We start from the raw sequence: 13,648 nt of genomic DNA on the forward strand, positions 1-13,648 counted from the left end.
CGGGCAAACAGGGTCCCCCGCCGGGTCCCCGGCACACCCCGCCCGGCCCACGGTGCCGTTACCTGCTGCCCGCACCGGGACTGACGCGGCCATGGCGGCCGGGGCGCCGCGGGCCTCGCCCGGGCCCGGCGGGCTGAGGTGTGTGGCCAGAGGTGGTGCGGCCCGAGCCCACACCCCCGCCGCCCGCCTCAGGGGCTGAGGTGGTACGGCCCGACTCCCCCTCCGCCGGCTGAGGTGGTGCGGCCCTCAGCGCTCACGTGACCGGGAGTTGACACGTCGCCTGGCAACGGGAAGATGGTGGCGGCGGCGGAGGGTGAGTGCGGGGTCCGGTACCGCCCGGCCCGTCACCCCCGTGGCCTCGCATCGCCCGTCCCGTCGTGGTACCGCCCGGCCTGGCACCGTGGCCTGACATCACCCGACCTCCCCCGTCTCCTGTGTGTCTGTGCCCAGCCCCGCGGCGGAGGGGCGGCCTGCAGACGGCAGGCCCCGGGGAGTCGGGTTGGCACTCACTCACTCACTCACTCACTCACACTCTCTCTCTCTCTCTCTCTCTCTTTCTCTCTCTCTCTCTCTCTCTCTCTCTCTCTCTCTCTCCCCTGCGGGACGCTCTGGCCGCGGGCTCAGGTCAGCCCCAGCCCCAGCGCCATGGAGGAGGCCCCCGGTGTGGCGGCAGAGGGACCTGGGATGGAATTCAGCTCTGCTGAGCGGGATGTAATCAGAGTTCCCTCACATCTTGCTGTGGAGGTGATTGCCTTGGAAATGTTCACAGGGCAGGGTGTTCCCATGCGTTCCTTACAGAGTGATGTCTTCGTGGAAGCAGTTTCAATAGGAAGAAGTAAAATGAGCGTGCGATTAATGCAGTCTTGTGCTGCATGTAGAAAAATAGCCACTAGAAAGCAAATTTAGTTACAGTCCTGTGTGTCAGCAGCATTTTGAAGTATGTGTTTCTCACTCAGTTCTTAGGTAGCATGTTTCTGCTGTAGACACTTTAAAAAGGAAGTTATCCAAGTTTCAGAGATGCACATACTTGGGCTCTTTTTTTGAGGTTTGTTGGTGATAAGTTTTTTTCTTCCATTGGCACTGCACAATACTTGAATTTGTCAAATGATGATATGGGATAAAACAGTGTCTCTTTAAAAACAAAGATGATAATAATTCGGCTACATGTAATGCAAGCTGGAAGACTTTCTTTAATGAATCCCTAAGGGCATTTTTTTTTTAAATAGATGTGAGCTGAAAACAGGTGAAATTAAAAGTGGTGCATAGAATTTTTGTCAGGATCTTTGCTATTTTAATCTTAGCTGGGTGACCATTTTTGTGAATGAGATTAAACTCCTAAATTAAACTTGCGTGCCCTGTGACAGAAAGCAGTTATTAGAATACCGTAGCATTAGCAATAACCAAGTGCACAAGCTGTTAGAATGCTGCTGTTCTGCTTTCTGCCTGTTACGTGCTAGGCAACAGAAGCAGAGACCGGGAATGACAATGAAGAGGAAGAGTCTGTTCCTCTGGAGGACCAAGAAGAGACATTTTCCCCAGCAGAAAGAGGAGTCGATGGAGCTACAGAGCTGTTGGTTAGTTCGCAGAAGTGAGACGCTACTGTAGTATATATAATCTTATTCACAGAATTTGTGACACACAGTGTTTGTAACGTCACATTCTCCTGGTGCAGTTTTATTGCTGCAAACACAAAACCAACCAGAATTGGAGCAGAGAGGCGCTAATTGGTCAAGCACAAAATAGACAAGAGCTGTGACAAAACTGGAGAGGTTCCTTTGTTGTGTTGTTTATCTGTAAAGTTTTTTTTAATCGAGTGACGCAGCTCTGCCAGTACATCTGCACTCATTTTAGAACAAAGCTCTCTTGTTGATTCTTTGTCATCATGAGACTCAAACAATGAAGACAAAAATAAGCAGATTTTTAGGGGCAAATAGAGTTAGACTGAAAAGCTGTTTCAGGTGATGGGTTTTATGTTTCAGGAAAAATCTCCTGAGACTTTCTCAGACAAAGTGGAGTTAGACAGTTCTCGTCCTGAATTGGGTGACATGGAGCAGCCAATACCAGAGAGAGGAAACCCTTCCCGTGCATCTCCAGGAGCTGCGCTGCAGGCACCTGCGTGCTCAGGGGAGTTGAACAGCTGCACAGAGTCAGGTATCATTCGGTTCCTTATTACCAGTACAAGACTTGATACCACCTGTCGAGCACAGTTTCTAGTTTTCTCCCTTTCTGATCATTGTTAATCCAGCTGGAGGCATAATACTCTGAAACCTAAGCTTTTTTCTTTATCTTTTTCCTTTTTTGGTGGTGGTGGGGTCCAGGTAACATTGAAGAACCTATTTCTCTCTATTCAGAGTCTGCCTTTGAGCACTTTGGACAGCTTACTGGTGAGCATGGTGACCAAAGATGGGAAAAGGAACACCAGCTGCGTGGAGCTGAGGAACATGAAATAAGCAGAAGAAGTGAGGAAACCGTAGAAAAAACGGAACTGGTAGTCTTGGACCCAGAACATGTGAGAAGTCTTCAAATCTTGTCATTCTTCTTTGCAGTCTTGCTATTTTTACTTGTATAAAATGTGCGAGGTGAGCAGTAAACGGTGGGTTAGCTGTATGCTAAAATTACATATTTAAAAGTAGCTTTTGCAAAAGTGCTAACTTCTAAATGTGTCCTCAATATTAAGCTTGAAGTTGCAGGTTCAGAACTAAGCAACATAGTAGGCAAATCTGATGCTCTTCAGTGCTCCTGAAAGAGAGGTACTTGCAGCAAGAGTGAGTGGATGAGTTCTCAGATACAGCTCTTCCAATGTCTTTCTGATTTTCAAATATTCTCAGTATTCATTTTCTGCTGTCAATGAATACCCACTACATAAATCTTCTCACTTGTCACAGTGAGCGTAGCTAAAATAAGAATGCAAGTGTCTGGCAGAAAATATGATGTTTTGTTTAATGGCCTGAGTAGCAGTAAGGTTTCTTCATAATTTATTTACACAAGTATGTTAAAGTTTATCAATGTCATACTTTCTTACAGCCTCTGATGAGAAGATTCCAGGCTGCCCTGAGGAATTACCTTACTAAGCAGATTGAAAAAGTGAACCTAGAGCTTCGGGAACTGGTATACAGCATTCTTGCTTTGCCTTCCCACAGCAGCCCGTCCCTGTCCAAGCTGAAGTGAGATAGCCGATTTCCTCTTGTGTTTGCAGAGGACAGCAACAAAGAAGAGCAAAGTACAGAGAGAAGAGCTCGGGGTGGTTCTTTACGGAGCGCAGCAGCAGCTGGCCCATCTGCAGATGGAACTGGAGAAGAGCCACGACCGCCGTTCTCAGATGGCCACAGCGCGTCAGCAGCTGGAAGAGGAATTGGAGGGCCTCAGGCTTACTCACAGGCAAATGTGTCAGAACACAGATGATGAACGCAAGAAAGGTGACTGAGGCAGTCCTTGTAATATTTTCTAATTCTAGTACTATGTGGAGAAATGAATTTGAATAGAAGTCAAGCATTGGATTGAAAAATACAGTAAAGTTAATCAGGAATAGTGTACTCATTGACAAGTTTCACAGATATTCCTGGTTGGCATATAATTTCTATTGTTTCTGAGAACACGTTGCTATGTTGTACTTCTAAGAAAGTCTTTAGGGCTAAAATGTAAACTGTTCCTGCACGGTGGGCTGTTCTGTGACTTGGGAGGAAAATTCTCACCGCTCTGTTACCTTTGCCTGTGTCTCTGTAAGGGTGTGATGAGATCGCAAAGGTCAGTAGGGGCATCCAGGAGTACGAGAGCAGCGTCCATGTGGCAGCCCACTCCAGCCAAAGAAATGGACTTGACTCACTCTTTTTGTGTTGCTGGCTTTTGGATAGGAAACAATAAACCAATTTCAATGGCAAGGATATCTAAGCATTACAATAAATCGCGTAGAAAGTTTTTGCAGGTTATTGAAAAATTAGAGAAGCATTCAACAGCCTAAGAAAGAGACAGTTCTGTTTTGGGGCAGAGGAGTGGATTCACAGCCTCCTGAGGCCCCTTCCTTCGTTTCCTGGGATTCTGTGTGCTGGGAATCAAGGAATCACTTACCAAGATTTTTAGCTTTGCTTGTAATCCAAAGCTGATGTAAATTCTCATTTCAGGGAGGGCTGCTTTAGCTGGTATGTGTGTGGGTTTTGCTTTGGGTGCTTCTATGTTTCTTTCCCTTTTATCTCTGTTTAAAGCATACATTTAAACATACTCTTCTATAAATATTTTTCTTCCTGCCTCCCCAGTTTCTGCAATGCAGACCCAGGTTGAAAACCTGGCCTTGCATCTCTTCTACGTGCAGAACATGGACCAGGATATGCGTCATAATATTTTACTGATGAAACAGTCGACAAAGAAGGCTGAGGCAGAGAAGGTTCAGGCTGAAGTAGAAAAGAAAAAACAGGTATCAAGTAAAACAGCTTTAAAATAAATAAATACAGATGACAGTTAGTGTTGAGTCTTAGAGAATGTGCTGCCTTGTCAGAAGGAAGGCTATAGTGACCGAACCATGGAAGACATGTGGGGATATTTTTCCCAAATAATTGGAAAAAAAACCCCAACCAAAACCTATAATGCAGGCTTTTCTAAAAAGGGGAAGAATCCCCACCACTAAGATAGTGGCATGTACTGCCCAAAGGTTTTTTGACAAGCCTTATACTAGTAAATCGCTCTTCACTCAAGCAAAGGGGGTGTGGGGGCAGAAAGATATTTAATAAAGGAGTTATTATATGTTCAGGTATCAAGAATTATTCTGGGTCATGAGTTTCACAATGAAAAGTGAGCTTAGAAAATGAACTGAGCCGGTTGATGTGCTTGAGCTCCCTCTGCTGCCTTCTGCTTGCAGCAGGACACAGACATTATTATTATTATTAATGCAGAATTGCATGCAAACAGCTGAAATCAAATGGATTTAGATGTTTTTTTAACAAAGGATTTTAAAACATAAAGTAATAAGATTCCCAGCTGCTGGAGAGGTGGCACAATATAATCCATACCGACAGGAATGGATGCTGCTTCACATCTGAAGTGTCAGTATTTAGTAATGAAAATGAAATAATAAAAAATCAGCAAAGAAGGTCTCATTTTCTTGAAAGTTGTCACATTCATGAGTCATTTGTTTATGAATGGAAAAGTTTCAGTAGGAATCAAATCTAATCCAGTTGCCAATTTAGTCCCTCTTCTAGCCTGTGTTATTCGTGTAGAATATAGTTGCTTAAGACTGAGATGATATTGCTCACCCTGCACTGTTTGGCTCTGACTCTTTAGGATCTTCTAGTAGACCGCTTAACACGAAAAGCCTATGAACTACAAGAACAGATTGCTCTGTTTGAAGCCCAGTTTGTGGCCCAGGCAGAGGACACAAAAGTAACTCGGCAAGCAGTAAATGAGGTAGGAGGGTGCTTTTTTTGCTTCTGGTTGATATTTCGCTCTGGAAGGACTGACCTCTTTGGCGCATGCTCACATGGTCTGTACAATCTAGGCCAGAGCTGTATGGTTTGTTCCTGTTTGCAGGAATTAACACTCTTTTTTTTCTTTTCCTTTGTCCTTAAGAGTTGCCTGTAAATCACTTCCTCCCCCACCTTCTCAGCATTTTTTTTCTTGCAGACCTACGCTGTGTGGTCTGGTGTGACAATAAACCAGACACGTATTAGTTGAAGCTGTTCCTGCCCAGCATATTTTGAACAGAAGAAAAGTATTTCATTGTAACACGAGTTTGGTTTCTCAACCCAGTATAGATTCATCCTGTCTACCAACTCCTTCTTCCCTAGGCTTGTATGGAGGTACAGGCTATTAACATGGAGAAAAAGCGGTTGATGAACCACTGGAATAGCAGCTTGGCTGGAATGAAGCAAAGAGATGAGGCCTATATTGCCACGCAAGACTTGCTGAGGTATGGTGTCTGAAAACAGTCCCAGGAGAGACCTCAAATGATTTGGAGAGGAGGGATTCTGAAACGGGCAGTATGTCTTCTGTCAAGTTTATTACCGCGTGTACAGGATATGTCAGGCAGAACAAGTTTGCTCCTCTAAAGCACATAAGGATAAAGAAACACAGTTCTTTGTTACTATTTTCTTTATCCAAAACACAACTCTCCCTCGAAATGTGTGGGGTTTTTAAAGCTGTTTAGTTTTTTCTATTCATATTTTATTCCTTTGAAAGAGTTCCTTCACCTTTGCACCAACTCGCTATCCAAAGAGCTAGACAGCAAGAAGGATTTATCTATCACGTCCGGTTAGGATTTTGTGATGCCTTTAGAAATCTTCAGGAAAACCTTCCTATTGTTACCAAAGGAAGTGCTTATTCGGTCTGGAGTCATAAAGCTTGCCTGATTCTCTGAGAACAAATAATATGCTTTTATAGGGTGGCGTGCTGGTAAGAATGGGGGAGCGAGGACAGGACTGAAAGAAGGAATTAATTTTCCTACATACATTTCCTTTTAAATCTTAATGTCTCCATCCATCTTCTGATGACTCTGCCCTGTCACAGCAGACGAGCCTTTATGAAGATTTTCCTCCTTGGTCAGTTGTTGCTGCAATAGCATGTTTGAAAAGAGGAATTTGTAGATGACCGTTCATCATCCTGTGATGATTTTCCTTCCTCTTTGCCTCTCCAGCAAGTACAGACATGACCTCAAGTCCCTAGAAATGGACATCCATGGCTGTAGAAAGGCGATCAGGAAGGAGGAGGAGAAGAATGAGTTGCTTGTCACCATCCTGAGCCGCTCGGAGAACAATGCCAACACAACAAAGAAACTGATTGCCCAGTGCCTTTCGAGGCAGGAGGCCTTGAAGGTTGAGTCTGGCACCTATGCTCGCGTTCTTCATGAGACAGAGCAGGCCCTCAACAGGACCAAGATGGTGAGAAGAGTTACTTGGAAGAAGAATCCTTTTGAATTTGACACAGGAATTTAATCCCCTTCCCCAAACAGTTTTAGTGATCCTGTCTCTGTCTTCCCTACCTTTTAGGATCAAGCTGCTCGTCTGAGTGAGTTGCTGTCCATCAGTAAGGATATAGAGAAAGGAACTGATGCCAAAGAGCGGATGGAAAATGAAATCATGGCAAAGGTTCAGGACCAGATGATGTCCAGCAAAGCCACAAAGCACTTCTCACAGCTGGCTGCAAAACTTCAGAGGAGAAAAACGGATCTGGTAAGGTATCTCTTCCATTTGGGAGAGCAGGGGAAGGAAACGGCCTAGAGCGGCATTTCTCAAGTGTGATTTGCCAGGGTCTTCATTTTGGTTTTCAGGTCTGTAATTGAGGCTCTGCTGGGTTTGCAACTTCAATTTAGTTCTTCCAGTGAGCTTATTGCAGGATTCTGGTGTATGTGAGAGTGTGGCCAAAAAGGCCTGACATGTAACATACTATCTTTTATTTACTAAAAAAATGGGGCAGAATGATAAATCCTGGGAGTGTTTACTATAAAGTGGCTCAAGTTCTTACGTATTGCAGGAAGACGGTGGATATGTGGTACTTCTATACTCCACATTAACTTATATCTCTATACTGCATCATGGAACGTGACACAGGCATGCTGTCAGTTTCTAAGTAAGGATTACAGTCCAAGGAACAGTCAGACCAGACCCACAGTTCTTCGTAGCATGATAACTTGCTCTTTTTGGGAGTGTGTAACTGGTACAGATAGAAAAACCAGAAGATTCAGCGTGGTGTTTATTATACTGAGTTGTCTGGGCTGGCACTAACACAACATGCTCACACCTCTGTATTTCCATGGGGTACTTCAGCCTGCTCTGTTTTTTGCTGGTTGTTTTTTTTTTTTAAATCAAGAGCATATCTTAAGTAACTGGAAGGCTTCCAGGGCTGGCTTTCATTGTGAGAAAGGCCCCTCCATCCCGCTTTCTGACAGATCCACAAACAAGCGGATACTCCACATTGACCCTATTAGCACCTGTGTTGCACAGGAGAATATAGTGCAGAGACCACAGACTTGGAAAAGAGCAAATGGTAACCTCTCGCAGTGTGGTCCAGGTTGTGCAGAAGTAGCAGACAGGCTCTTGAAAGTTACCTGGCTGCGCTCGTACTGCACTCAAACAAAACGCATAGCCATGCGTTCTGGCTAGAACGGTGGTGGTTAGGTGAGGGATGCGTTTGTCAGGAATGGTGGAGAAGGTACAATATAGTAATGTCCTACTACCATTAGCCAGGTAACTAGAGACAGCCGGGCAGGGAAGATAATTGCAGAAGTGACGAGTGTGGTGTCTTATATGTTTAGGCTCCGTAATGCTTTTCAACAGCCTTATGGCAGAGGTAAATATTGCTATCTCCTGTCAATAGATGGAGAAACAAAGGTACAGAGAGAGTAAGTAGCTTCCTTACGGCTTGTAGCACGGACCTGGGGGTAAATCTAAATCCCCTGATTCCTGTGCTTTGATAAGTGGGCATTACAAATCAATGAGTTGCTGTTGGTGACAGTAATTTGTTTTCTGTCTGTTTATATTCCCAGGAGCTGCATTTTTCCAAGGTTGAGAATGATATCGCCCAGGTTATTCTGAATGCAACTCATACCAACTGCAGGCTGACAATTCTCCAAAAAACGCTTTGTGAACTGGACAAGGAAATAAAAAATGTCAACGATCTGATCAGCCACAGTGAAAGTGAGATTGCAAAGTGCAGCCTCCTGATTGAGAACAAGCAAGGGGCCATCAGCCAGTACAACAAGAGGCTGGAGATGATTCTTTCTCAGCAAGGGGTATGTACCTTTACGTTTCAATCCCAAACTTGATTTTATTCTTTGTGGTGACCACAGATGCCCTTGATAAATGTAACTGCGTAAGTGCTGGATAGTTCAAACTTTCAGGCATCAGTAGTGTGATTTAAAAGCTGCACTAGTTAAGGTAAATGTTAACAGTTGTCAAACAGTTCTTAAGGCATGTGAAGAGGAGGTGGCATTAGGGAATTGTTGTGCAATGAGGGTGTGCCTAGCACAGATTTCTGCAGGGAGTTGTCTACACCCCATGAAAATGCTGAATGACATCAATACTCTGGGAGTAAATAGGATCTCATAAAATCTGCAAAGTTTGAGAAGGGGAGAATGGAACAGGCAGAGCGACTTAAGTCGCTTGATGGTTGGCCCCATTCAGATAATACCCAGACCTGTCCCTGACACTGTGAGCTGTAAGGCCTTTATGGGTACCCATGCAAAAATGAGTACTGTGCCATGTGCTTGGCAAGCTTTTGAATGTCCTGTTGCAAAAGCTTAGGAGGCCCTCTCGCCACAGAGTCTGAGCACCTTTCGGGCTTCTGTTGCGTTTATTCCTGTGAGGTCAGGAATGATTAGTCCCATCCAGCTCATGGGAAATGGAGGCAGAAAGCAACTAACTGAGAATATAACAGTATGGCTGAAGTATTTAGTAGGCGTCTCAGCAGCTGGACCCGCCTTCTGCAATGATGCTGTAAACAAGTGCTCCAGCAGCTTCTGCCTGATTTATCCCAAACCTTGCCCTCGTACAGGGGCAAGAATTGGGACCATTGGAAATTGAGATCAACAAGCTGACCAAGCAGATAGAAGAATATAATTCTGAGGTGATGACACTACAGAAGTACTGGCTCAATCAGCAGAAAGAGCTGGTCAAGTTAACACACAAACGGGAGGAACAGCTAGCCTCCTTGGATATGTTAAAGAAACAGATCACAATAATGCAGCAGAAGAAAGTACGCACTGAAAGTAAGTCATTCCCTAACTCTTCCTTAAAATGTTCATCCGTGAATGGAGAAAAAAGGGAGCGAAGGCTTACAGACGGGTAAAGCTAGACCTTCACCAAGGAATGCTTCTACAGATGTGCTCCTATATATGTGTGAGCAATAATGCAAATGGCCCCAGTACTATACTCGGGGGGGGCTAACAGCCAGGCACCTTCTGCTGTTTTGCATGTTGTTATTTCCTATAACGACGGTCCATCCTGCTGTCTAAACTAACACAGCCGAACCCTAAGTGACCATGACCTGTGCTACACTTCTTAAATGAAGTTTGCAAGTAGTTGGTAGGCAAATGTCCCCACCAATGATACCACTTTCCTTGGCCAAACCCAACTTTTTTCCACAGTGGTCTCCTTCAAAACATTATTTGATTTTTGGGCTTGCGGAAAAATATTTGGGTGGGACACGGGTGGCTCTACATGCAGCGTTGGCTGGTCTAAGAGCAGTTTGTCACACCTTGCCTGTATTCAGCCCAGTGCTCGTGGGGATTTTAAGACTACTTCTGTTCACCTGTAGATGAAATTCAGCAGGAAACGAAAGAACAGAAAGACATTGAACGTCACATGAGGAACATGTCAAATGACTTGATAAAGTTGAATGTGTTGATCAACAAGAACAACAACAGCTTCGAGGAGCTGCAACATGGCAACATTATCACGGAGAACGAGTTTGTACGTGCTCTCAAGGTACAGAGGCTTGACGTCTTGTTCCCAGGTCTCGACCTCCCATGCAGATCGGAGGCAAATAGTGATCCTGTAAAACTTTCTCAGTCTGACAATGTTGTGTTGTTTTATGCTTCCCAAATCTAGGCAGCAGAAAAAGAATCAGTTGAGATGCAGGAGAAGCACAGTCAATTGACGGAGGAGAAGGAAAGACTCCTAAACAGCCTGGTGGAAGCAGAGTAGGTACCAGAGAGATTCTCACTTTGTGCCACAGTCTTTGAACTTCTGTGTGTGTGCCCACGTTACCTTTCTTCTCCAGTCATCAAACTGAACAAGCACCAGCAAATGGGCTTCTGTCCTTGGAGAAGATGAAAGTGAGTTTAACGAGTTTTTGAAATGCAGAAACTGAAAGGTGCTTTAGCCATCTCTGGAATCAGCAAGAGCTGAGAGGCTGTTGGCTTCAACAACCCAAACATGCTGGTGCTGGATCTTGCCAACATCTGTATGGGAAGACTCTGCACGCTATCTCCTCTGCCAGTAACTCAGAGTGAGTGTGCTGCACTGGGCAATTAATCGGGGTCCATCAGCCCCCTGTCAGTCTGAGCATGCTAGCTTTTACAGTCATCATACCATTTTCTAAATTGCGGGGCTGCCTGTCCGATTTCACACTGCTCTGGTGCTGCCCTTTGATATGTCCCGTAGGCATCTGCTGAAGCATTCGGCTCTGTGTTCAGCGTTGATCTCGGGAGTGGGCTGCCACTGAAGCACAGAGAAAGCACCCTCTCTGTTGCTTACAAAGGCGCCGCTGTCCCTTTCTGTCATTGAAGGCATCAAATCATGCTATGGGAGAAAAAGATCCAGCTGGCAAAAGAGATGCGTGCAGCGGTGGAATCGGAGACAGGACAAGGCGAAATCCAAGCCATGAGAACGGAGATTCATAGGATGCAAGTAAGTCGCTGGGGAAGAGAACTCAGGAGGGGAAGCTGCACACAACGTATTCAGCCTTGGAGTTGCTGAAACATGAGGCAGGAGCTGAGAAACAGGCTGGAGAAGTAGCGTTGCCAAGGCCATAGCAGTATTGGAAATCGTACCACCCTGCAGCTAGATTAAATTAAATACATCCAGCAAGCATGTGCTTTATGAGTTCCTTGTGCATGCCGTGTAATAGACTGCAGCAGAATCTAGCTGTACCTGAGAAATCTATTTAAAACGTGATTTGCCTGCCACCTTATTTTGTGACCCCAATTTATACGAAAATAAATGTTGATTACTAAATATTGCATCATCTTAATCACCGGTTAGGGAAGATACTGGTTAGGGAACAACCTTTCCCTTTCATTCTCTGGATACTTCTGCTCTTGCTAATGAGTTCCAGTGGAACATTCTGAAGATTACTTTACATGAGTTCATAATCCAGCCCTCTGCCTTCCAGATCCACGCAGGGCAAACTAGGTTTGGACTTAGGGCAAATGTGTCTTGCCAAGGCTCGTGTGTCCTGTTTATGGTTTAACGTATCTGGTTTATGTTGATGGGATGTGCCACACAGAAGGCTTCAGTTAGGTGTCATTTGTAACCGTTTGTTATTTTCAGCCTATTTTATATCTTCACAAATGGCAGGTCCGCTATGGCCAGCTGATGAAGCAGCAGGAGAAGATGATTTGTGATATGGAGGCGTTTGTTTCTCATAGAGAGGCGATAGCGACTCGTGGAGAGGGTCAGAACAAAACAGAAAAGAAACGTATCACCAAGGGCGACTTCCACCGCAAGAAAGAGGAGATGAGAAAGAAGATCAGTGAAACCCAGAAGGTGAGCGAGTGAAGCAGGGCTGCAAGAGTTCCCATAGCTGTATTTGCTGTATTTGCTTCGTGACAAGCACCAGCATGCACTTAGCACAGGCACAGGGGGTGTCAGTACTCAGACCCTGCACGGGTACAGCACTGCATGGGGACAGGCTTTGGAAACAAACAAACAAAAAAAAAAGAAAAGAAAAAAAAAAAGAGTTCTGGGAAGATGGCTGGGAATGTAGCTGAACTAAAGAACCCGAATCTGCCATTTCCTTCTCTTCCATTTACCAGAGTGCTCAAGATTGCAACAAAACCATCCTGGAGCTGGAGAGCACCCAAGCATCCCTTAGTGCCTCCTTCTCGGAAAAGCAGGGAGAACTGTGCAGGCTGCAGGCTGAGGCTGATGGCCTCGATTCGGACACAGAATCTCTTCGGAACAAGAAACGATGGGTGAGCGCATCCGCTTCCTTGCAGCAGGCGAGCCAAAGGGAACCTGCTGCTTTCTTCTGTTGCCAGCTCCCTGTCTCCGTCTCACCACCGTCCTCAACTGGGCAGGCTTGGCGTGTAATTTCAGCAACACTTTAAGTGAACTGAGCACGTTTTGAGGGCTTGTAGTGATGCTGAGTTGATGCTGCGGTTGTACTCTTGGCAAGGCAGCGTTCACCTGGAAACATCAGCCAGACGGACATCATTTGTACCTTGAAAATATCTAGTAACAGCTCTCCGTTGTGAGTGCTAGCTGGGTACTCATAAGTATGTTACAAATTTGAGAGCCAGCTCGAGGTCTTGAATGGCCTCCTGCAAAGTCTTTAACTTGGTGAAACTCTGTCCTGCCGAGGGTTGCCTTGTCTGCAAGTCTGTGCCATGACTGTACTCAGACATGGGGATGCTGTTTGGCTGTTATCATGAGGATTTCATACCAGTTTCCTTCTTAAGAAGCCCTTCCATTTCAAAATACGATAGTTACAGTACCTCTGTGCCACGCATCCCATCATTTTCTTAGTTCTTTTCTGTGTGAAGTCAGCTGTCAAAGCCGTTGCTGTTGTTGCTTTCCTCAGAACCTTTTGGAGATTGTGGCCTACCAGACGCGCCAGAAGCACCTGCAGGCACTGAAGGAAGGGAAATACGCTCCCCTGTGCCGCACGGCGCAGGCCTGGAGCCATGAGCAGCAGAAGCTGCGTGAGCGTCTCCGCACCATTAACACCATCGTCCGCCAGGTCGAGCAGGAGCATCCTCAGCACCAGAGGCCTCTCCAGTGGCTCCGTCAGTGCCTGGAGTCCAGGCTGGGCTCACGGGAAGCCTGACGAGAGACGGAGAAAACCCACGTACTGCTCAAAACCCAAACTCTGCTCTTGCTCTGCTGGAGGCTGCAGGCTTTGTAAGTGAATAAATGTCAAAATAAGCACGCGTGCGGTGTGATGTTTATTAAAGATGTCACCTGGGGTTGTGGGGGTGGGCGCCGCCTTAACTTCAAGGCTCCCC

The 13,648-nt window shown here is 45.6% G+C and overlaps 2 protein-coding genes across 6 annotated transcripts in view; one reads left to right on the forward strand and one right to left on the reverse strand.

Annotated features, from left to right (window-relative positions):
- Positions 1-198, reverse strand: part of TBC1D16 (TBC1 domain family member 16) — a 37,633-nt gene extending 37,435 nt beyond the window's left edge. For 2 of the 4 annotated variants that reach the window (XM_054221789.1, XM_054221782.1), the window contains exon 1: positions 63-198. The gene's annotated coding sequence lies outside the window, so the exon portion shown is untranslated. The remainder of the gene's footprint in view (positions 1-62) is intronic. The other 2 variants (XM_054221788.1, XM_054221786.1) reach the window with 2 other exon arrangements.
- On the forward strand, positions 178-13,536 carry CCDC40 (coiled-coil domain containing 40). 2 transcript variants are annotated; one of them, XM_054221781.1, is made up of 20 exons: positions 178-313; positions 625-744; positions 1,458-1,574; positions 1,980-2,151; positions 2,352-2,509; positions 3,025-3,108; positions 3,197-3,416; positions 4,251-4,408; positions 5,272-5,394; positions 5,775-5,896; positions 6,620-6,863; positions 6,972-7,154; positions 8,468-8,713; positions 9,475-9,688; positions 10,237-10,406; positions 10,530-10,621; positions 11,210-11,330; positions 12,000-12,188; positions 12,458-12,616; positions 13,225-13,536. In XM_054221781.1, the coding sequence occupies exons 2-20, from the start codon at positions 646-648 to the stop codon at positions 13,468-13,470; spliced, it is 3,117 nt and encodes a 1,038-aa protein (XP_054077756.1). In that variant the 5' UTR covers positions 178-313; positions 625-645; the 3' UTR covers positions 13,471-13,536. The 2 variants fall into 2 exon arrangements, with proteins under 2 accessions (XP_054077756.1, XP_054077755.1); XM_054221780.1 differs by having other exon boundaries at positions 191-324; positions 642-744; positions 2,319-2,509.
- Positions 13,537-13,648: the final 112 nt, after the last annotated feature.

Source organism: Rissa tridactyla, chromosome 15 (genome assembly GCF_028500815.1).
Source record: "Rissa tridactyla isolate bRisTri1 chromosome 15, bRisTri1.patW.cur.20221130, whole genome shotgun sequence".
Lineage (NCBI taxonomy): Eukaryota > Metazoa > Chordata > Aves > Charadriiformes > Laridae > Rissa > Rissa tridactyla.

What these genes read in the sequence shown, in the direction of transcription:
- CCDC40 (XM_054221780.1), top strand. Translation starts at nt 646, where the DNA reads ATGGAGGAGGCCCCCGGTGTGGCGGCAGAGGGACCTGGGATGGAATTC. An exon ending in AGAGGAGAAAAACGGATCTG is followed by an intron (nt 7,155 to 8,467) that starts GTAAGGTATCTC and finishes TTATATTCCCAG; the next exon opens with GAGCTGCATTTTTCCAAGGT. An exon ending in TTCGGAACAAGAAACGATGG is followed by an intron (nt 12,617 to 13,224) that starts GTGAGCGCATCC and finishes TGCTTTCCTCAG; the next exon opens with AACCTTTTGGAGATTGTGGC.